The following is a 24,970-nucleotide window of genomic DNA, read 5'->3' on the forward strand; positions in this document are numbered from 1 at the left end:
TGGTAAATTGACGTGGATTGGGGTTGACATTCAGATATATGCGACTGATATCGGATACACAAATTGTTGATCAAAATTGTTGATGTTACAAGTGTATTTTTTCGTCGATCCAAGTGTATAGGAGTAATACAACGGATCTATTTAAATATGTAATACCTATCAATATTGGTTTTTGTTAAACGACATCGATATTAGTAATAGTGTTAACTTTTTCAATGCTTCTTCCAATATTTCAGATTGCAGTTTAGAAACATAGAAGACTGCTTCGTTGCCTTACTCAAACGCTTACTCAAACGCCTCTGTCCTAGCTCTTAAAACTCGTCATTGGCAACTGGCTGATAATAACCTTCCATCTGTAATATGCGAAGAGGAAGGAAGAACTTAACCTTATTAAATTAGTTCCACAAAATTTGTTTAAGTTTTACATGTGTGAAAAAAAACATTATTAAAGTTCAACAATGTCACAGAATGAAGAGGAGTATTTTCCTCGAGGAGGGCAAGTGAAAAAAAGCTTGAAAAGACCAAAACAGGATGATAATGTATGTCGGTAATCGTTAATTTTTATTAAATTTCTAAATGAACAATATTTTTCTTTATAGTTGTTCTCTAATAAAACCCATGATAAAACCAAGAAACCAAGAAAGGAAAAAAAATCGCCAAAGGAAACGTTGAATGATGATGCGTTTCATTCCTTGTTGAAAATTCAGGGGTCTCTATCTTACAAAGTAAGTACTGAATCACTTAAATGAAATGAATAAAAACACTTTTGTCTAAATACCACTGGAAAATTTTATTTATGCGACCGGTTTCGGGTTTGATCCCATTACCAAGTATTATACTTGATAATGGGATCAAAAGTGTTTTTATTCATTTCATTTACCATAAATTAAACAAGTCATCAATCACACATATAGGTACTGAATAAAAAATTTCATGGATGTTGACATACATCATTGAATATTACTTGTTTCCAGACAATTCGGAGCGGTATGCTCATTTTGGGGTGCATACGATGTACAACAAATTTTACAATAGAAGTGGAATTACCAGGTCTAACTTTTGGCCATATCAAGATCATACACATATCAGACCCACTCACCAAATATTTAAATGAAAAGCTAGAGAAACAGGATGATGAGGTAAGGAATTTTTGCAAACTCAATTAGCAAGTAACAATTATTATAAATTAGCATTCATCTCAAGTTAAATATTTACCTGGGAATTAACTAATTTAAACACAAAAATTGACCAACAGTCAAGTACTTATTGGTCAGTCGGTAGCCAAGCGGTTCGGCGTGGGTGCTTTGTTCACTCACTCGAATTGACTGCCGTGTTGGTCGGTGGTTCAAGCCCTAGTCTGAACGATCGATCTTCACTTGCTACCGTCCAACCCGTGTTAGGAATCACACGTTAAAAGGTAAGACCTCGTTAATCCTTAGCTCGCACAAGTTTCGACTTCTGAGGGTTGTTGTTCGTAGGGGTGCGACAGCTGGTTAATGGAAAAACAGATTTTAAACAGAACTGCAAGAAAATTTAAAACAGTGCTCATCTAATGTGCATACCCTACATACAACATAAAAAATTGTATTGGCTATTTGCATGAATATCAGTCAATTTTGTTAGTTATTCCTTGTAGTAGACTAATAATATGATGTACTATTCTTTGGAGAATATTTGTTTTAATGGCTAGCACTAGTTTTTGAAAATTTTGTACGTAAATTACAAATCTGCAGTCAAAATTTGGTGATGCAGTCCACTTTCGGAGATAAGACCACTCGCTTCTGGTTATAAAAACTCTTAAAATTACAGCCTCTTTTCAAAATCACTTTCTGTGAATTTTTATTCACTTGCCAATTCCATTTGTTTTTCATAAGTCCCTTCAAAATTTTTAATTTTTGTCAATCTACATCATAAAAAGTAAGGAATACCACCTGTTCTGTCACGCAGAATGTACCTTCCACAGTGTCATATTTGACGTTTCTGTGGTGTTTTATTTAAAGGAATGCTGAATTGTTAAATACGTAGTAACAACAGATGTGTATAATAATATATTCAGTACCAAAATTTAAAAAAAAATATGCTGTCAACAAAAAATACTAAATAAATAATAATAAATGTCATTTATTGGTGAATACCAAAGGGCCATCGACCCAAGTCCCTCAGCAAGTACAATTTTTAAATATTTGCAGTGATTTTTACATATTTAATAGATTTGAAGTACATTATATTTCTTACAAAAAAAAAAATATATAAATTATGAAAGTGATTTGATGTTTTCCCAAATAGTTTTTTTCAGGTAATTGAATTTGGTTGGTTGTCTTACAGCTCTTTCTCTTCATAATGCTTGCGGGGTGTCCAAGTTACTTTCATTTTTGGCAAAGCGGTTTCCTAGGTCTGATAGTCTCTCCTTCATAGGTTTCACTGTTGTAGTTCCATACAGCAGTGCGTTTGAGGGATTGTATAGTATGTTCTGAGGGTGACACATATTGGTAATACTTCTTAGTGTAGATGTTTCAGCTGTTTGGAGATTATTTAATGCAGCATTACAATAACTTGAATAAATTACATATGCATATTCAAGAAGTGGACAACATATCATTTTATATATTTTAGTTGCAGTTTTAGTGTTGATTCCTTTTTTTTTAAATGTCAGACTCCAAAAGTGTTTTTCGCTATTGATGCATTACTTTTTAATAATTTTTGTATGGCTGTTCAAGTTAATCTGGTGGTCAATGTTAACTCCCAAGTATTTTACTGATTGCCTGCTTCTTACCATTCCGTTGATAAATTGTTATTTTTCCGGGTTTGGTCTCAATTGCCATTTATTGAATCAGTTTCTCTATCGTGAGTGCTAGCATGTGGTTGTGTGAAACTAAGACAGTGTCATCTGCATAGTGTAAGATGTAAAGGTTTTCATTCTTGTCTTCCAAGTTGTGATTGTATATATAGTGGCAGTATATATTATAGAGAATTGGAGATAACCGAGAACCTTTTGGAACTCCTTGTTGGGGAGCAAATTTATTTATTAATGAATTTGTGACTCTGATTGCAAGGGTTCTGTTCTCAAAATATTTTTTTTATTATACAGAGAAGATAGATAAGGGTGTTCAATTCGTGAAGTTGTAAATTGTAGCTCTTTATTTAGAACCATTAATTGAATATCAGATTTAAATATGAAAATTATAAAAAAAAATCAAAATTCGAATTTTGTGTTGAAATTCGGGATGTAGGGTCAAAATCGATTTCCAAACAACTTTTTCAAATAAATTATTTCGATATCATCAACAAAAAGCAATATATCGAGAATTTGCCTTTTTCACAGGAATGCAGTAGGTTGGGTTTAAGGCAGTAAAATAGTTTTATTTCGGTGAAAGAGAAGTTTTTTATTTTGTGAAAACATTTGAAATGGGTTGATAAAAATCCACAGCATTCGATCATGAAATGTAGTTGCGCCATTTCACAAGAAGTGGGTTTTTGAAATTGCAGATTTTTTTATTTATGACTTTATAGTGACTGTATTTCCGAAAATAGACCGAATAGTGGACAAAAATATGTAAGTCTAATTGAAAATGTCTCAAAAACTAGTGTGAGCTGTTGAATCGAATAGTTACCTTATTGTTTTTTATCAATTTTACTTTCAGGCTTCTGAAATCTTGGGAAAAATGTTCAAAGTTGGGCAATTCGTTCTTGTGAAAGTTCTGAATATTGAAATCAGAGAAAACGGAGATTATGTGGAATGTTCCTTAAATCCCAGTGACATCTATAGTGAAAAAATACACAATACTTTCGAAAAAGGAATGCTGATGTGGGCTTCCGTTCGGTCTGTTCTTGATCATGGCTTTGAACTTGATGTCGGTGTTAAGAACTGTAGGGTGTTTTTACCCTCGAAGAATGTTGACGCAGGAAAGGATTTAGGTAAATTTTTCATCTTGAACGATTCTGGAAAATTATTTTCAATATATTATTGATGACTTTTGTAGCTATTGGGGAGACTTTGTGGTGTACCATACATAAATGTGACAGTTCAAATACAGCTACAACCTTGAGAGTTAGCTGTAGAGATGAACACTTGAAAGCAACAAAAATTGATGAAATCAAAACTTTGGATGACCTTATTCCAGGAATGCAAATTGAAATTCTCATCGAAAAGGTAGGATTCAGCATTGTAATAAAGTATTTCTTTGAATATTTTACATGTATTTATCAAGTGATGTGATTATATTTTGCATCAATTATTATTATTTAGTATTATGACTGTCTTCTATGCTGAAAAACTTGATTACTGTAATGTTAAATACAATGTTGTCAACATGGAGTTTCTTTCATATAGTTTGTATTTATTTTCTTCTAGATTACTGCGAAAGGTATACATGCAAAGTTTTTGAACGACTATTTCGGTTTCGTAGATGAAAATCAGTTGAGCACACCTTCAAAAAAATTGGATGATTATAAGGAAGGCAAACTGATAACTGCCTATGTGTTATACATAGACCACCCTACCAAAATAACGTATTTGACTTTACGGAATTTAGACACTGTTCCTGCACCTGTAACTAAAATTGGAGCAATTATGTCAGCACAGGTATGATAATAAAAATGCACAAATTTTATATCTATATTTTTATTGTAAACCCTCTGTTTTCTAGGTTGTATCAAAAACTTATAAGGGCATATACCTGAGACTTCCGTCCGATGAAAAAGGCTTTGTTACCAACAAGAGACTCATGAACTGCCTTCCGAAAAATGCCAACTTGGACATTTCGGAATCAATCAGTTTGAAATTTGGTGCGGGATCCAAACATACCTGCAGAATATTAGACTACAACCGTTTGTCTAGATTGTACATTTGTACTGTTGAGCAGGCGTTGATCAAAGAACAGATTTTCATGTCTTCCGACGTGAAAATTGGCCAGGTTGTGAATGTCACGGTAACATCCGTGAAAAATGAAGGCTTGGAAGTGTCTCTTGGCCATACAAAGGGGTTTGTGCCTAATTTGTTTCTGTCAAATGTGGAGTATAGCGAGGCGATCAAGAAAAAATACCAGGAAGGTTTCAAATCTAAAGCAAGGTGAGAGTTTTGTTTTTTTTTTTTAATATTTAAAGTCGGAAAACATTTTGAAGCAAATTGTTTTATAGTTTTTCAAAATATTTGCCTTTACAATGATTCGACGTTTAGGTTGTCAAATTAGGACTTTTTAACTTGCCTAAGAAGTATGTAGTACATATTGAGATTCAATTCTATGGTTATTTTCCACGGATAGTTATAGCAATAACGGAGAGTCATTCATCTTCCAATTTTTCAGAGTTTTGAACATTGATAACGGTACTGTGTTATTGACGATGAAACCGGGCCAAGTGGATTCCGAGAACTGCCTAACGGATCTGTTGCAAGCCAAAAGAGGGGATCAGTATACTGGAGTGGTAATCCATCTGAAGTCTGAAGGAGCTCTTGTATTGTTTTACGGAAACGTCAAGGGCTGGTTGAGTAGAAATTATTTAGGAGGGCGAAACGGCAAGGAGAAGCTTGACGTGACAAAGTATTTTTATCGGGGTCAAATTGTAAGTTGGTTTTTGAGTGTGGTTTTTATAGTTATATAAATATTTTGTTTAGGTTAATCCTTGGGTGCTGCGCGTCAAAAGTGATAGGGTTATATTGGGCCTGAAGCAGCCAGAGGAATTCAAACAATGTCTTGAACTTGAAATAGGCCAGAGAGTTAGTGGGGTAGTCGGAAGAGTCATGAAAGATAGTATCGAAGTCAGATCAGTCAAGAAACAGGTCATTGGAAATATTCCTGTTAATCATCTCGGTACTAGGGTGTCTCTATGTCCCTCTCTAATGAGTGAGTAAATTTTTTCATCACGTTCACACATCTCTTCATTTATTTGTATCACCTAATGGGCTTGTTTCACGATTTTTGGTTTACAGTTCATTTGGTAGTAAATTCAAATTGAAAAATAGTGTACTTTGTTTCAGCTCTGTAAATAGCGTTGTTTTTCCGTAATTAATTTTTAAAAATCGGATTTTCTAGGCCAGTGACGTCACGGGGCTAGTCCTGCTTCTTGTTCGATTGACCAATAGGAACAATACAATTAATGAACATTGCCAAATTGTAAAATTCACGGAATTTATAAACAGTTTCTCATTCATTTGTGATTCAAAGTAAAATCACACTCCCGACAACTAAATCTAAGAAAAAAGTGTAAGGAATGTATTGGAAGGAAGAATTAATTATACATGGGATTCAAATAACACAAAACGCAATAAAAACGTTATTTTTGAAATAACTCCGACAGTAGACATTTTCATGTTGATATCACAGAAATTTTAATAATGGAAGTGTATATGAACCCGTTCACTTTTAAATTCATGAAAAAATTCTCCATATGAAATAAAATGTACTCGAAAACCATGGTTCTAAATAGAATTTAACGAGCTATATTTTTAAATAGTTCTCGAAGGCTTATGAACCCTAATAAAATAAATCAATTATGCATTCATGCCACCCACCAAAAATAAGAAATTCAACGTTATATATTAGCCATATTGCCACCCAGTCAGCTATCTCTCTTGAATGTATGAGACAATGTACTCTTTCTAATGTTTCATAACTTCATATTTTTGAAAAAAATAATTGACACTTGGCAACACCGTTGTAGACACCATCAATTGTATTGGTCAACAGACACGCCACCAATTTAAACTCTTGCTTCCTGAATTTTTCTTTTTTCTGCAAATATAAAGAGGTATTGGGAGCGATTAGGCTCGATAAGTATAATATACCCCTAACTTGATCAGTCTATAAGCAAACCAGTATCATTATCAACAAGCCCATTGAAAAATAACACTGTTCCTAATGCTATTCTAACTCACAAAAAAATGATTACTTTAGCACAAAATGCTAAGAACTCATGTTCTTAAGCTTCAATTAAACAATCGAACGTAATTTCAGTTTTCTGAAAAGTAATATACTTTTGTAACATTTTGCAATTTTTTATTTTGTTGCTTAATAATAATAATATTTATTCATCCTTAAAGACGTTGACAAACTTATAGGATAGGTCAGTATTAAGAACATAAAAATCACAAAAAACGATAAAATTGTTGATCCGCAGGTAAAAATAATACAATAAAAGTCAGAATTACAAAAATTAAAACAATTGTAGTTATAAAAATTGAATATGTCATGCCAAAGCCGCATGAACCCATTCAGTCGAGATGGTCCGAGAGAAATTCACCAATACTATAGTAGGCCTTAGAAAGAAGCAATTTTTTAACTGATTTTTTAAATGCTTCAGTGTTCATCAGTTTGAAATGGTCTGGTAACCGATTGAATAATTTTATTCCCATATATTTGGGAGAATGTTCGAGTTTTATAGTTTTATGTTTAAGAATTCCAGATTCCAGATAGATCTTTATTTAAAAATAGGTAACCCTAATATACATATATATCCCAATTAAATCAACGGTGTATATATACAACATTAGACAAACACAAAAAAAGAAATACAATGCAACAATAATATACGAAAATCACAATTTTAAAAATAGAATTAATAGAATTAGTAGAATTACAAGAATTGCTTTCAGTACGATATCTATTTCATCTTAATAAGTTCTTTCAATTGTTTTTAAAACAAATTCAACGATGATGATGTTTTAATGAAGTCTGGTAGTTTATTAAATTCTTGGAAACCTTTGAAAAATAAAGAGTTCTTAGTACTGCGATAAGCAGTGCTGCTAATGTGAATGTCATTTTTACCCCGAGTGTTATAAGTGTGAATGTCTCTATTCAATATTATAAATGTATGAAAGTAAACAGGAGCCAGGTTATTCAATATTTTATATACAAAAATCATTGTGAAATAATACATTCTTTTTTCGACTGAGAACCAATTAAGCGTTGCTAACATAGATCTTATGGGGGTTAGACGATTAGTTCTCAGAATTATTCTCATGCCACGATTTTGAAGTTTTTGTAGCATATTCAGCTTAGTAAGATCAAACAAAAACAGGGCTGATGAGCAATAATCAAAATGCGGCTGAATACTTGAATTATATACCGTTTTTTTGTTTTGGTTGATAATTCCTTGGCTATACGAGAGAAAAAATTAAGTTTTTTTGAAATTTTTTATGAATATAATTGAAATGGGTATTGAAGTTCAGAAAGTTATCCAACTGGAAGCCCAAATACTTGATATTCGATACAATTTCAATTTGTTCATTATTGATGTTTAGGTTAAGGCTATTAATATTAATGTTATCATATCTGTATTTACTTGTGAATATCATAGCCTGACTTTTAGACACATTCAGTTTCAATTTATTCAAACTCAAATACTTGCTAATTGATTGTAAAACATTATTCATTTTTTGAATAGCCGTATCTAGGCAGACGTCACTACAAGCAATTAAGGTATCATCAGGTTAATGAATTCGCATTCCACGAAGAGGTTAATATCATTAATGTATAATAGAAACAATAATGGGCCCAAAACACTTCTCTGTGGAATGCCAACATCATTATATAACTCAGACGAAACTTAAGACTTGAAACGTACCCTTTGGCTACGTTGCTGGAGGTAGTTATTTAGCCATTGGTATACCTTGCCCCTTATCCCATATTGCTTGAGTTTACCCAACAATATTTTACGATCAATGGTTTCGAATGCTCTCTTCAGATCAAGGAACACAGTAATTACATATTTCTTATTATCCAATTGAGTTTTTATATGGCATAAAGTTAATTGTAACGCGGACTCTCATGAAAACTGTTTTCGAAATCCTGACTGATTATTCATTAAAATACAATTTGACTCAACATGATGTAATAACTGATCGTATACAGCCACTTCGAGTAACTTTTCGATAGGTGGTAATGTATTGATTGGGCGAAATTCATCAGCTTTATTGGTATTAGGAACTTTTTGAATTGGTACAATAGTGCTAATTTTCAAACTTTGTGGAATTTCACCAGTAGTTAACGATGTATTAACGAAATTTAGAATAGTATGTCCTATAGTTTCAAATATCTCCTTTAGCATCCTACAGTTCAATATTTCATGAATAGAAAATTTATTGTTCATGCCGCGGATTATTTTTCGTAAGTGAGGCATTGTGAGTACTTCAAATTTATCGAATGGCATGTATATATTATTATTTAAGTTGGTCCAGTCTTCATTAATATTTATACTATGAACTATACTGTGAATGCTTTCAATAAAGTAGTGATTAAAACATAATATAAAAAATTCTTCTATCCGTCTATTCAAGAGGGGCTTGATAACATTTATAACGACAAATTGAAACTAAGACTTTGTTCTGAATATTTTTTTTTGCATTCAATTTTATTACTTACTTCTTCATTCTACTGTAAAGTGAAGTTCCAATTCAATGTAATATTTGAATAATAATTATCATTATTAGGAATGTATAAAGAAGGTGATGCCATAAACGATTTGATTTGTATCGATAACAAATCTCAGCCAAACTTGCTATCGAGAAGGGAAGCTGTAGCCTTAAAAAAAGGATCGAGATGGAAGCTGAAGAAATTCGAAAAGCTACAGGCAGGAAATGTTGTCCGGTGTTCTTATATTTCAGATTGCGAGTCGGGAATAAAGGTTCTTCCCTTAATTTTGGATTATAACGAGGAGATATTAATTAAAAACCAGGTAAATTATATGACATATCTAGAGATATTGAAATTATTGACTGCATTCTGTTTTTTTAGGATATTGCGGATAAAGGACAGTCTTTACCAAAGTTCGAATTGTACCAGAGCATTATTGCTAAAATTATGGACATAAATATAGAATCAAAAAAAATTCATCTCTCCATCAAGTTTAGTGACACTTTCAATAAAAAAGTTGAGGTAAGATTTTTTAGTGAAAAAATAAAGATATTTCAAGAAACTTCTGGGAAAACAATACAGGGTTATGGATTAGACCTTGTGGACTCCGAATTCATGAACATTCATCAGATATTTCAACAGTCATACTTCATGATTTGAATACTAGCCACACAGAAGTTATGAACTGGAATTATAGAAATGATATTATATTAATGTAAAGGTTGCTAAAAAGTAGTGTTACGTGCAACGATTATGAGCTATGTAATTCTTAATATATGTAAAATCAGCTCTTGAGCTGTTGTCATATTAATACCATAAAAATAACAGAATAGAATAGAATAACTTCATTCAAATGTATAGCTATTTATCAATCATATAAATTTTGAACCTAATTTTCTTATATACTGCCTTTTTTTATTTTATAGTTTTGAGAGTTTTCCACATTTGCTGGAAATAAAGTCTCCGTGGGTCTATTTTGTTGAATGTACAGGTGCTTCTTAATTCTGATTTTGATCAAATTGCATTATAATTACGATACTGAAAACTATCATCAAGTTGTTTCAAAAGTTTTGTCCAAAAATCGCTCAACAACATTATATAGTAATAAGGCAAAAAGTCAAAAATTGTACTACAACACAGAAGGAATATTAATTGAGACAATGGACTAAACTTTTGAATCAACCTAAAACTGAGACAAACCCAAATTTCTCTTTATACTTCAATTGAGATTCGTTTAACAATTACTTAATTTTTCCAGTCCACATTAGCTTACTTCACAGGCCACCTGAATGACGTTAGGACTCTGAGAAATTTTGGAAATGAAAACCAATGGAATTTGTGTGAGTACCTTCCAGGAGAAAGAGTTGATTGTCAAATCGAACGATTGGGTGAGAAAGGTGGATGCTTGGTTAAGCTGCCCAATGGTGCCCCTGGTTTGGTTAGTCCCGGATTATGTCCAGGTATGTATTCAATATTATTGTTTGTACATGAACTGAAATCAATTTTTGAATGATATTTCAACTTCAAGAACAACATTCAGTAGTTCAAATGCTCACCTAATTGTATTAGGTTTTTATATTCAAAAGAAGTGATTATAATTTCAGAAGTAAAATTTTCATTATTCACTGTAACATTTTGTCAAGAGCTATCACTTTCTTTTCTAACATTATTTGTTGTGGGAAAGTAACAAATGCTTGATAATGTATAAGTATGTTGGCCAATCAAAACACTATAAATAATACTGACAGTATTTATTTCTCTTGTTGAAAAGTATACAATTTCTTTTAGAAAAAAGTAGAAATATCTAACGACAAAGGACCTGATACTTGAATTCTTGAAATAGAACAGCAACTCTAGCAGACTAGAAAGAAGAATGAGGGTACCTCACTTATTCGTTAAAAATTATTTGGTGTAACAGTTTTCACTTTTAAAAATAAAAACTTGTTTTAAAAATCACATTATATGTTATTGTTCTTAGGAATTTTATATTATTTTTGATGAAATAAAACCAGAATAGCTTCAAGCATAATTACAGTTATTAATGTAATAATGCTTCTCCAGTAATCTTGTCACTAACAAATTTCAACTGTATTAAAATATAAATACATTATTGGAGATATCCGCATAATTGTGAGAGATTCCCCTGTACTTGAGTTTATAATTTTCTCTTCATTATTGGTTGCAGTGCACTATTGGAAAGAAAGCATGTATTGAGACAGGTATACATGGTTGAAAAATTTCATACATATTCTGAAGTTTTGAATATACATATTATGAATCTTTCAAAGATTTCAACACTATAATTTGCTTAAAAAATTACCCGAAAAGATACTTTTTTGGGTGAAAATGATTTCAAAAAAGGAATGATTTTTTATTTTTCAGGCAAGCTTGAAGTAGGAACTTCGATAACGGGAGTGTTTTTATCTCAAAACTTTCACGATAATTATACTGAAATTGCTCTGAAACCAGATATTTGTCAACGGATCAACAAAGTGCAGGGTAAGTTTATATAAACTTTCATTAGTTTCCTCCATGGCGAATTACCCCAGTAATATTAAAAATATAATGAAATCATCAAAAACTTGTTAAAATTGTTATCTTGGTTCCAGATGGGTCCACGCAATTAACAAGTTTGTCATCTTGTTTAATGGAAACTGTGGTAATCAAACACGATTATGTGTTAGGAGTACTAAAACAGGAAAAGGGAAACCGGCAATTGGTGTACATTCCAATTTTTCTGCACGAAAACGACCAAGAAGGATGTAGGAGTTACTATGAGAAGAGCAAAGTGAGAATTAATATAATCGGGTGAGTATCACAAATAAAGGAAATTTTCAGATTGAAGTAAGAGAAGTTTCCAATGCCAACGATTAGTTTTATGACCTTTACTATCACCCCATAGCCATAACTTCACTTTCTTCCTAGTTTAGTGTTTTATTTCGTTTTCTACTTTTGGAATATGTTGGGATACAACTTCATATTCTCTATCTCTCTATTCCCTTGACTCTCTCCTCTTTCTTCGCCCTTTTTCTCTTTTCTCTAGTTCCTCTTGTCTTTCCCACTCTCATTTCTCTCTTTGTAGACTGTTTTCTCTCAATCACTTGAAATTCTTTTAAAAGTTAGTATTTGAGAATCATCTTTTTTTTTGTTCCAAAATGTGAATTTAGAAATATTCTTATCTCGCCTAAACTATGTGGATTTTTTTTCAGAAAAGTTGAGGACTACCTAATTGGCATGAGTAAAAAATTATTATCAACTTTTGAGAAATCTAAATTAATAAATTCCAAACATAAGGAATTGAGAAAGAAAAAAAAGAAGGCCAAAGTTGAGGTTTCCGAATCTGAAGATGAACAAATTGATACGCAAGAAGTAGAAACTGAAGAAGAGGATACAGAAGTCAAAGAGGAGTCTGAGGAAGAAGAAACTAGCGGAAAAGAAGATAGTGGGGTTGAAGTATCTGAAAACGATCGTGAAATGAGAGATAAACAATTGAAACAAACTGGAGTAAAACGGAAGTTACAGAGCCCGAACAGTAATGCAACCATTACTCATGATAAAAACTCTTCTAGCCCAGGTTCAGCTCCTGTTATGTCGGGAATTTCGTCTTTCTTTGCTCCAGAGTCTAAAATGGAACAAGATTCGTCTTCAGATGACGAAGGGGAGGTAATATTTACCTTTTTGTTGAAATTTATCTTTTAATTAAATGTGGTAACTTGTAGCCTACAGAAGTTAAGAAGAAGAGGAAGTTGACACCGGCAGAGAGGGCGAATTTGGCGCGAGAAGAAGAGGAACGGATCTCGAAGATAGAAAAAGAGCTTGCGGACTCTACAAAGGCACCTGAAAGCGCTGAACAATTCGATAGGCTGTTGTTGGCGAATCCTAATTCCTCGGAACTTTGGACAAAGTATATTGCTCTTCACACGGCAGTAGGTATCTCATTAGTCGATGAATCTAATTTCAATGTTGGAGGTGTATTTTTCAAGAACAAATATTCAATGTTTTGTTTTAGGCAACTGAATTTGACAAAGCAAGGGCTGTGGCAAGAAGAGCTTTGGAATCTATAAATTTGACTCTCGTTGATGAAAGGTTCAACATATGGTTGGCGTTATTGAATCTGGAAAATATGCTGGGTACTAAGGTGAGTTTTGAACTCAAGTTGTAGTTTTGAATTATTTGTACTGTGTACTGGTATCAACAATTTCAAGTATTCCTCACTTATTCTGTGGTCGTTCTCTATGGCATGTTGAACAACACTGGACTTCTGGTCTATAGATCCATAAATAGCACGATTTTTTGTAGGAATCGTTTGACAAGACTTTCAATGATGCCTTAACTCACAATGATTCCTTGCAAGTTTATTTGAAAACCATACAGATGTTGGCCGAAGCTGGCAAGTTCAGCGAGATGGAAGAGAAAATACGAAAAGTCAGGAACAAGCACAAGCAAGAACCTAGTATGTGGCTGGAGGTGGCTAAAGTGTATTACAAGATCAATCAGTTCAAGGAAGCCAGGAACTTGAAGGATGCTTCGTTGAAATCTATTATGGACAAAAAAACTCGTAAGTTTGTTTGGTCAACATTTACAGTCAACATTTAGTTTCAATCAGGTGTCTTCATTTGGATGATAACTTGTATTCAGGACATCAAGAAGAAATAGGTTTAAAAACATTAGTCGTAGGCAATTTTTCAGATTCTTAGACGAATTGACGACATACTTAATATTATGATTGTAAAGTTTCTGTGGTCATACTGAAACAATTCAGATATCAGAGTTGCAATACAAAAAATAATGTATTTACAGAATAATTAATAAAGTGCTGACAAATTTCATGAGATTGACCAATAATTGTAACATAGGGTTATTTTTTAGTAATTTTTCAAAAATGAAAGGTTACTCAGAGCAGTAACTACATTATTTCATCTGCACTAGTTCTTATTTTTAGGATATCTATACGTTTTATATTGAAATTTCATAATTTATTACAGAAATGGAAATTATTGTTCGATTTGCGATCATGGAATATAAATTTGGGGAGGAGGAGCAAGGTGCAGCCATTTTTGAGACCATTTTGAGTTCTGATCCTAAGAAAGTGAACGTTTGGTCTACCTATGTTGATCAGCTTGTTAAGAAAAATAAAATCGATCAGGCGAGGTAAATATATTCATGACATTTAAATATCAAGTTTTCATATGTTGATTTGGAGGGTTTTATGTTGTGTGCTCAGTAAGAGATTCATTTTTTCTTCTTAGGAAAGTTTTGGAGAGGTCAGTTTGCCAACGATTACCTTTGAAGAGCATGAAGTCATTATTCCTCAAGTTTAGAATGTTCGAAGAACAACATGGAACTCTGGAATCTGTTGAAGCTGTGAAGGAGAAGGCTAAGGAATATGCTGCCAAAGTGTCTAATAGATAAATCTAAACTTGTTGTATTGTTATTCGTTTTTATTGTTAGTGAATAAACTAATTTTTTTAATTCCATTTGCATATTCTGAAAGTTTCTTTTTCTATCCTTCTACCGAATGTTAATGTAGAGGCGATGATTGTGATATAAAGCAGGGAGTTCCCCAGGGTTCGAATTAGGCCCCTTTTTTTTGTTATTTGCTAATGATCTAATTACGTTTATCAGTAAAACAAACTCTGTATTCGTTACAAGTTATGCTGACGATAAAAATATTTTGATTGTTGAAGACAACATGGAGGCACTCCATGAAACTGCTGAGGATACATATGATAAAATCATATTGTGGGCTGAAAAGAATAATTTGAAACTCAACAAATCTAAAACTAAAACCATATTGTTCAGCAGACATGGTCAAAGGGATTCGAATGTGATACTATATGAAAATAGTGAAAAATCAATTAGTCCTGTAGAAACTGTAAATATGCTAGGAATTGTTCTAGATAAAAAATTAATATGGAATCAAATATTGATACCTTATGCAATAAACTGAAGAAAAGCTACTATTCTATTAGATTCATGTCAAATCACTGCAGCTCTAGTATAATACTCTTAACATTGTACCATGCTAACTTCCATTCACACTTTCGATATGGCATTCTCAACTGGGGTAAGAGTGCTTCTGTTAAAAGGATATTTCTCCTCCAGAAATATGCAGTTAGAATAATAGCTAAGCTAGGGTACTGTGATTCATGTAAAGATGCTTTTAAACAGCTAAAAATTCTCACAGTTGCCAGCACCTACTTACATACTAAAGGCTAGTGCATACGTTTTCAAAAATAAATCCAATTTTCTGTCCTCTCTTCCAAATCATAACCACAATACTCGTTCGAAAGATCTAATCGTACCAAACGCTCATAGAACTTCTTTGTATGAAAAAAGCGTAGAGTACAGTGGGTGTAAATTATACAATATGCTTCCAACAGATCTTAAGAATTCTCCAAATATTAATGTGTTCAAAAGTCAGCTGAAAAAAATGCTACTTCATAGGACTTATTGTTACACCATTCAAGAATTCACCAATCAACTAACCTGAGATCTTGAGCTTTAGCACATTTGGTTAAAGTGTTTACTTGAGAAATTGTGTGTTGATTATATTTTATTGGCTTTTTTATAGTCTATAACTAGTTACATTTATATTTTTATAGGTATTTATATGTTACTTTTATTACTTATGGATGTTTATCACTGTTTGTGTTATTGTGTTGTTTATATTATTTTGACTGACTTATAATATGGTTACATATTATTTGGACTGACTTTTATAATATGGTTACATGTAGTTATTTACATTTATATGTTTTTACATTTATTTTTATAATTGACATTTTTTTGTTTATTGTGCATTGATTTCTGTCAACTGTACTTTTCAACCAAAGAAATAAATATTATTATTATTATTATTATAAAAGGTATATTAAGCCCTCAATCTTCCTCTAAACAGTTAATAGTAAATTATCAAGTAAAAGATACTATAGCTTGCAGAATATTATAGTGGCAATATTGATTGTTGCTTTGACATGTATATACAGGGCTATTCAAATTCGTTTCTGTACATGGGGATCTCGTAAACGATAAGAGATAGAGTGTCGGTTAAATTGTAGCAAAGTTGCGGATTTTAGAGACCTATTCAATGATGTGAAACAATCGTATATAGCTCTTCTGGTTCTGGAGATATACAGGAAAAACCAAAAAATCCAAAATTATTTTTTTGCCTATATCTTCTTTATTCGTATACATATTGAAAACATGTCCACATTTTGCTATTGGCACTTGATGTGGGCTTTCAGAATATGTCCATTAATCTTTTATATAGGGTGTCATCTGACTTGGGCCACCCCCATCATTGAATTTTTAAATGTGGACCTGTATTTTTTGTTGTAATTTTTGGATCGTAGACGTTCACTTCATACTGAGAAATCAAATTTCATTTTATATTTCGGGATGTTTCGGTAATATTTGATTATAATTGGGTGAATTATTCCCTTTTAAATTACGGCCCAGGAAATTGGTTGATTGGTTAAATAAAAACACAATAGCAACTTTCACGTTTCCCTATGTACCATAGAGTTTTTAGAGAGTTTGTTTTTCATTTTTAGGTACCTATTCATATTTTTTCATATTTCCATTGCTCTGAGCATTTTTTACAATGATCTTCGAATAAACAAACCATTTATGATTATCTGAAACATATCTATAACAAAAATATATTATATGTGTTTTGTTGAGCAGAAAAAAAAATGATAGCAATAATAACATCGGAAACGAACACTATAATTGTAATGAAATTTGAAATGGAGTAATTTATATACACAAAAAAATTAATGGCACAATATAAATGTTCAAATTGGAGTCTTTTAATTTCGAGACAAATACTGGACCAATAATATGGCCTGCAAGATCACCAGATCTTACTATTTTGGACTATTTTCTATGGGGGACATTGAAAAATAGGATTTACGCTGGCAGAGAGATAGAAAATGTAAAAGACTCGAGACTGAGATTTGGAAGAATTTCGCAACAATGCAGCAAATAAGTGTATTAAGGGCAATAAATAATATGAAAAACCGAGTTCAAAAATGTCTCGAAATGGAAGGACTCCAATTCGAACATTTATTGCGCCATTAATTTTTTTGTGCATATAAATTACTACATTTCAATTTTCATTAATATATTTTTGATGTAGATATGTTTCAGATGATCATAAAATGTTTTCATATTCGAAGTTCATTGAAGAAAACGCTCAGAGCAATGGAAAAAATATGAATAGGTACCTATAAATAAAAAAAAAATTCTCGAAAAAATCTACGGTACACAGGAAGACGTGAAAGTTGCCATTGTGTTTTTATTCAACTCAGTCAATCAATTTTCAGGGCCGTAATTTAAAAGGTAATAATTCACACAATTATAAACAAATATTACCGATACATCCCGAAATATAAAATTGAATTTAATTTCTCAGTATGAAGTGACCGTCGACGATACAAAAACTACAACAAAAAATACAGGTCCGTATTTAAAAATTCAAAGATGGGGGTGGCCGAAGTCAGATGACACCCTGTATAAAAGATTCATGGACATATTCTGATAGCCCACATCAAGTACCAATAGTAAAATGTGGACATATTTTCAATATGTCTGCGAATAAAGAAGATATAGACAAAAAAATAATTTGGGATTTTTTGGTTTTTTTTGTATACCTTCAGAACCAAAAGAGCTATATTCAATTTCTTTACATCATTGAATAGGTCTCTAAAATCCGCAACTTTGCCGCAATTTAACCGGCATTCTATCTCTTATCGTTTACGAGATCCCCATGTACAGAAACGAATTTGAATAGCCCTGTATAATTCACCGTTCTTTACTTTTATCCTAAAAAATTACCAGCCAGTTTTATATTCCCCATCTCTTTCTCCAGTTCCCTTTGAGGATCTCATGTTGGCGTTGAGGCTGAGGCTAAAGTCGATTCATGAATTTTTTCCAGGTTTAGACATAAAGTTTTATTAAGCAGCAAATATGTTGTGAATAATGTTCTTATTAGTGAGGTACAAATTTTGCTAAAATCTATCACGCCGACGATATGGCTCCAATTCACATGCAAATCTGTTTTAACTTAATTCCTGATTAATCACATTAGTGGAGCTGATATTTGGCAGATTTAAATTCATAGGTGGCGCAAAAATATCAGTTGAAACACCGTATAGAAGTAAACACCTTCATAATATGGAACCATGGGAATGTTATCTGCCATATGGCAATTCCAATAACCCAACGGATTATTGGCCATCCGTAGCAGCCTCACGAAAACCAAGCCACTAAACGTGGACTGCTATTCCAAGAGTTGCATTTACCGGATAACCTATATTTACCTATATTGGTAAAAGTAAGAGGCCATTGAATGTTCGCATTGCCGAGCACAAGAAACAAACACAGCGAGGGGAAACCAGCAAATTAGGAATAGCAGAGCATGTTTTTGGATCCATCAACATAACATCGAGTTGCCCCAAACTGAGATCGTACACAGACAGGAACATTGGTTTAGGAGGAAATTCAAGCTAGCGTGGAGATACGCAACATATGGAAACCCGTCATCAAGCGAAAAATGGCCAACTCACGCCAAACGGTCATCTCCCAATAAACCGGTGAAGCGGAAAAAGTGAAAGTACTCGAATGACCCATAAATAGTCATCTCTCAGAGGAATCAGTCCAGTCATCACCCGAAGACGATTGTGGATACTAACAATCGAAAAGTGGTGGTTTGGAATCTCTTAACTTTTTATTTTTTGTTCAATTGTTCTGTTTTTACTTGTATTTTATTTCACTATCATTTCATTTTAGTTTTTTTTTGCTCAATATAATTGTTATTTTCAGCTATTCACTTTCAATTATCTTTTTTTAGTTCTTCCATGGATTTTAAATCATTTTATATAATATCGGACAATGGAAGTCCGAACTAATGAAATCCAAAGGTAAGTTTATTATCTCGAAATAAATTTTTAGATAATTTTGACAAGTCGTAACCATAATGTTTTTTTGTTATTTAATTGTAAATATATTTCTTAAACATCATAATGGATTCAAAATATAGTATTTGTTGTTTTTGTTTCGAGATTTTATTTCGAAATATTTATTTTCTTATACGTATGTAAGTATCTCTCCTCGATGATATAGTCTCCAGACTTGTTTTGATTTCTGACAAGAGTATTGGTACATAGGATGTTTTTCCTCGCTTAGGGTTTTGTTCATGAGATGGAACTGTTACTAGTTAGCAATCTTTCTTTTAAATGAAGGTTTCATATATGCAGTCGAGCAGCGTTGAAATTAATGTTCGCTCACCCGACGAACTCGACGTGGCAGAGTTGATCACTTCGAGCTTTCGAAGTATGATGCGTTCCGAGCGGCACCTTCACGAAGGAGCGCCCGCTAAAGAGCTATAACGAGTTTTTCCCGCGGATTAAATCCTTAATACGTGAGAGGAACCGTCTCAGACGGCTTTATCAACGGACCCTCTTTCCATGGAATAAAATTGCGGTAACAGGATGGCCAACCAAGTAAAACAGGCCATCGTTGACTATCATTTGAGCCTGGGGATGACCAGATTCGGCGGGTCACCCGCAGCAGCGTACTATACGGTTCCCGCAGACTCAAGGCGAAGAAAAATACTCCCTCACCCATTCACGGAAAGCGCGGAGTGGTATACTTCCCCGCCGACAAAGCGTTAGCCTTTACCGATTCAATGGAACGTCAGTTCCAACTTAACGTCCACGATGACGATGACATCGACCGTGAAATGCTGTTGAAAGATCGGGTTCATCGCTTCCTCGGGGAAGATGACGACGAGAGAAAATTCTCCGGGGGTCGATTCTATAACAAATAAGTTGTTGAAGAGGTTCACTTGAAACTGCGTCGAAACGCTTTTGAACATCATTAACAGTTCACTGGCCCTCAGATACTTCCCCAGAATGCGATCGTCGTCATGATCCCGAAACAGAATCAGAACCCGCTGTTCCCTCAGAAATATCGCCCGATTCGGCGGCTAAGCTGGCAAAGGCTCAACGAAGAAGTCGAGGACCGAAATGTTCTGCCCAACGAACAATTCGGTTTCCAGAGGGAACACTCCACTGAGTTACAGACTCTGAGACTGGTCGAAAATACTATCGCGGAGTTGAATACCAATGAAAAATTTTATATTGTCCTCTTAGATATTTCGAAGGCCTTCAACCATGTGTGGCATGAAGGCCTTCTTCATAAGCTACTCGCTTTCGACCTGCCTCAGGGCCTGATCCAGTGGATTGTGTATTTTCTGGAGGACAGAATCTTTCAGGTTAGAGTAGAGGGCTCCCTGTCTGACAGCAGGGAGATTATCGCAGGAGTGCCACAGGGGGCCGTGCTCTCTCCCACGCCTAACTTAACGATCTTGAGTGCTGGTACCTCGATTGTAAGGTCCGAGTTAACAGCTTTTCTGTTGACTTAGGTACGGCATTCTCTATTCGGAAAAATCTCTACTCACGAAGAAAGATCATCAATTTTATCAGCCTCACACTCTTAGAATTTTATTAGTTGAATTATTTGATTTTCAATAACTTCGATTCATATTACACTTGATGAGAATGTGGTACACAATAATATTTTTGTAATTTTGGTCATACATTTCGTTTTCAATTATTGTGCATTCTAAAACACTATTATCATTTTTACAATGATGGAACTGAATGAAAAAGAGCTTGGATTATTTCAGATCAGAACTATTTAAGTGGTAGTTTAATTATTGTTTGTTATTGTTTATTCTGATTTCATATTGAAGTTAGATGGATTTGTTTCCAGAATGATTATTTAGATCAAATTCACAATTATTCCTGTCAATTTTTATAATAATGGAAAAAATAATTGTGTTATTCTATATTCCAGTATATTAGATCTTGATCTTTTCTATTACAGTAGTGTTGTTGACTGACACTTGCTGAAATTAATGTTTCATTGGGTTTGCACCGAAACTGAAATTTCACAGAACTACCTAGTGTACATCAGTGCGAACTTGTTTCATGTTCCTGAGCCATATGACAGTTGCCAAAATGAGTGAAAAATAAAGCTTAACCTCATTTGTGAATTTGTAAATAAAAACTTTACACGGAGAAAAAAAATTATGACAAATTCTTCCTAAGACGGATAACGATAGGCAATTTAATTTATGGTGAGTCGGTGCATTTTCTATTATAATTTTTTTTCATTTTTAATGTCTGTTCAGTTGGAAGTCCATGATGAATGTAAAAAAAGAACGTCAAGATGAAGCAGAGATTAAAGAACTGGCTGCAAAAATTGTGGAGGCAAACAACGCTAAAATGGCTATGTCCAAAATGCCTCCTCATCAAGGTGGACAGAGTATGAATATTTTAAGTTTTTTAACTGAGAAAACTAGGAACATCAACAGTTCATCCTCATGTACTAGTACTAGCGAAACAAAAAATATTGACGAAGAATCTACGAAAGGGAATTTTGGTTGGACCTTCCTAGGCAACGTGTACATCCCTTATATTCTACGTTCAGGCGAGAGTTATTGTGCTGTCCACATTGTGCAAACGAAAGTTTTGAATGCAACACTGAATTACATGCACCAAAGTCTCTTCAGTTTTATGAATGTTCGGAGCTACTGCATGACGGAAGCAGAGGCCAGATTGTTGAACGAAATTAATTTTAAACACTGCGACTATCAATTTGGTCGCAAAGAATTCACGCCGAAAGACCTCATAATCAGTCTTACTGATGCAAATGAGTTGTATACATTTTTAAGACATTGTTACGCAAAAGTAGTTAATGGCACAGATAGTGAAAAACTAGAGCGTTGTGGTTTTATCAGAATTAACAGAGAATCGGTAGTACCTTACACAATGTATAACGAACAGAAGTATGTTCCACTTTTTTATTTTGAAGGTGACACTAACTTGTTGCAGCAACAGGCTGTCAAACTTGAAGGATGGGATTTGTCATACTTGAAGTTCTGTTTCAGGATTCAAGGAATTAGGAAAGATTTGTTTGCTCACGACTCCTGTCCAGCAATTAGTTTAAATGATATTAAAAACTACTTTCCTCCAGGAACAATGTTTGAATACTATTGGCCAAGCAATACTTTTCAACTGATTAGACAGAATATCAATCACCAACAACAAGGTGCTCAGTGTCCTCAAGAGCCAATAGCTAATCCCCATCTTTCACAAAAACCTGGTGTCGAGGATGTAAATGTCAACACAATGACAGGCGGACCCACATACCATTCAACTCAACCTAGAACAGCCAAAAGTGCCGTGACATTTTGCTACCCCCCGGCACAATCAAGACTTCCACCTTGTTTCAATTTCAATATGAGACCGGCACCACCTCCTGAGGTTCAAGCCAATTCAACTCGGAAAACTGTACTTGAAGGTATCAATATGAAATCGAATGTTAGGACAGATGTGTTGGTTAGGTTACCTGATGATCATTGTACCGTAGGAAGTAATAAGAACCCGCAAGGAGTCTCTACTGATGTTAACAAAGGTATTGAAAAAATGTAACAGACTCACTAACAGTTTGGAAAAATGTTTCCAAGGTTCCTCAAATATGAACTGTATGTGGTCCTCACAATGTAAATAAATCGATATTTATTTATTCTACAAGTTAAGATGACATTTTACAATACAATTAAACATTACCCATCAATACCCCAAACAGGTCCATAAATGAATAATTTTTAAATTCATTATGCATGAGTTGAATCTTTTGAAAGTTTGAATATCTACCATGTCTGCTGACTATCCTGTTTCTTAAAGTCCTCCTTTGTAAAAAAAATATTTTCTGTGCTTCTTGTGATACACCCCAAAATGAAACTTTGCCTACAGAGGTTGCTGAATGAAATTGCACATGACATAAGACATTTGTTTAGCGAAAGTCCCAGGATTTTCAGTAAGTTCACTTGTTTCATAAAATTATTTAATGATTTTAAAAGTAAAATATGGTGTGAAACGTTGATTTTTTTCAACCTTGCATAGTGATTTATTTTTAGTTAACTCGTTTATATCAACATATCCGGTAGAAGCATTCATATGAAATGCTTTTAAATTTATACTTGTCTGATTTATCTATCAAAATTTCATAGTAAGAAGGCTCAATAATTAAGACAGAAGAAAAGTACTGAGGTTTGTTTTCTTTAACCTTATTTTCCTTGGGCTTCTCCTTCGTTTGTGAAGGCTGTTGTAAAGAATGAAAAGACTAAATTTGATACCAATTGTTCATACACTTTTGCAAACATAGATATAATGATGAGCCCGAAGTTTTCAAATTTGCTCTGCAACCAGCTTTATGTACATGTTTTATTTTTTATAAATTTTAAACTTTTTGGATGATTCTCTTTCTTTTGCTGAACAGTTGAAGCAAATGTTAGTGGGCCTGCAACCTAGCAAATTTTTCAAAAGATTAGAGCGCATTTCTTCATTAATGTAAAGTTTTTTGTTTCCCATTACTTGAATTATTTGTTAGTACGGAAATTCTGTTAATTACCATATTGAAAAAAGTTTAAAAATTTCACATAATTTTGTCATTGAAAAAATCTGTCAATTGACACTTTCAAATATGTCAATTGGTACTTTCCAAAGTTGCGACTTTTATTGAATGAATTCAAAGTATTCAGGATAATTTTGTATATGTATTCGTATTGGTTATATGTATGTATGTCCTACATACCTGGTACTGTTTTTAAATTCAGGGCCTTTTTTGTGCTGACGACAGACACTACATCTTAATACTGCACTATCAACAACTTGCTTGTTACCTGTTTAGATGATAACTAATTAGGCATGTGATATTTTAAATGTCCTTTTAAGTTTTTAACTTTTAAATTACCTCTGATAATAAAAAGGAATGGTTGGGCAGTACTCTAGACATGACAGGTACGAAAGTGTAAATTGATAGATAGTTTGTCTATTGACAGATTTTCCATTTTCTGTATTGGCAGCATTACGCCATCGGAATTCTGTTTGTGATTCAATTTTATTGATATTCGGTAATGTGTTGTCACAAGTGATTTTTTGTGTTTTGTTAATTTCAATGTGTTTTAGATTTACTTATTTTTCTAGTTTGCTGTTATTTGCTACATTCAAAAACTGTTTGTAAACGTATGTCTTGATATTTTTTTGTTATAAATTGAAATATATTAATTTCTTATCAAGATTGGAGAGTAGACATATTTCCAAAATTTCTAGAAATCAGTAAATCCTTAGTTAGTAATGTCATTCTTCAATGTGACCTCTTTTTATAGTGATATTAAAGTTTGTAAATTGTAAACAAGTTTTATTTCTATAAGTTCGGCAGAGTTTCATGTTATCAAAAAATGTTTCGTATGAAAATTTTTGATAACAGGATTGATTGTATTTGGTATATAGTTTAGCCAAAAATAATGCAATTGAGTTGATATATTCAACATTACCCATATTCGAATATCTGTTTTGATATGAAGGTGTTTTAAAAATGTGTTTTCTTTATTATTAAGCAAAAATGTAACCACAATGTTTTTTTCTAATACTGGACGAATCGAATCCCGAATGGAACACAGAGTGTTCCATTTTTTCAAATGGAACACTCTGTGAAAAACTCATCAAAAATATGGGGCTGTGTAGAAAAATACCTAGGGAGGTTCG

General features: G+C 33.1%; 2 protein-coding genes across 3 annotated transcripts; both read left to right on the forward strand.

The window, feature by feature from the left end:
• The first annotated feature begins 383 nt into the window (after positions 1 to 383).
• Positions 384 to 14,830, forward strand: Rrp5 (Ribosomal RNA Processing 5). Of its 2 annotated transcripts, none has more exons than XM_074175028.1 (20): positions 384 to 539; positions 600 to 725; positions 975 to 1,139; positions 3,642 to 3,915; positions 3,981 to 4,150; positions 4,352 to 4,582; positions 4,647 to 5,068; positions 5,304 to 5,559; positions 5,612 to 5,840; positions 9,425 to 9,669; positions 9,729 to 9,869; positions 10,606 to 10,807; positions 11,730 to 11,846; positions 11,957 to 12,155; positions 12,557 to 13,010; positions 13,067 to 13,273; positions 13,357 to 13,485; positions 13,647 to 13,905; positions 14,333 to 14,498; positions 14,597 to 14,830. In XM_074175028.1, exons 1-20 carry the CDS (start codon positions 459 to 461, stop codon positions 14,757 to 14,759), a joined length of 4,236 nt encoding a protein of 1,411 aa, XP_074031129.1. In that variant the 5' UTR covers positions 384 to 458; the 3' UTR covers positions 14,760 to 14,830. The 2 variants fall into 2 exon arrangements, with proteins under 2 accessions (XP_074031129.1, XP_074031130.1); XM_074175029.1 differs by having other exon boundaries at positions 430 to 543.
• Positions 14,831 to 21,339: 6,509 nt separating this feature from the next.
• Positions 21,340 to 24,620, forward strand: LOC111506474 (uncharacterized). The gene is made up of 2 exons (XM_023161542.2): positions 21,340 to 21,495; positions 21,550 to 24,620. Exon 2 carries the CDS (start codon positions 21,560 to 21,562, stop codon positions 22,850 to 22,852), a length of 1,293 nt encoding a protein of 430 aa, XP_023017310.2. The 5' UTR covers positions 21,340 to 21,495; positions 21,550 to 21,559; the 3' UTR covers positions 22,853 to 24,620.
• The last annotated feature ends 350 nt before the right edge of the window (positions 24,621 to 24,970 follow it).

This window comes from Leptinotarsa decemlineata, unplaced genomic scaffold (assembly GCF_025532065.1).
Source record: "Leptinotarsa decemlineata unplaced genomic scaffold, Ldec_3_MD MMD2_tig00000882_RagTag_RagTag, whole genome shotgun sequence".
Classification (NCBI taxonomy): Eukaryota; Metazoa; Arthropoda; class Insecta; order Coleoptera; family Chrysomelidae; genus Leptinotarsa; species Leptinotarsa decemlineata.

Excerpts from the sequence above, each read along its gene's own strand:
- Rrp5 (XM_074175028.1), top strand. The coding sequence starts at position 459 with ATGTCACAGAATGAAGAGGAGTATTTTCCTCGAGGAGGGCAAGTGAAA. Across the intron at positions 11,847-11,956 it reads ACGGATCAACAAAGTGCAGG|ATGGGTCCACGCAATTAACA; the intron begins GTAAGTTTATAT and ends TCTTGGTTCCAG. Across the intron at positions 13,274-13,356 it reads ATATTGCTCTTCACACGGCA|GCAACTGAATTTGACAAAGC; the intron begins GTAGGTATCTCA and ends GTTTTGTTTTAG.
- LOC111506474 (XM_023161542.2), top strand. The coding sequence starts at position 21,560 with ATGATGAATGTAAAAAAAGAACGTCAAGATGAAGCAGAGATTAAAGAA.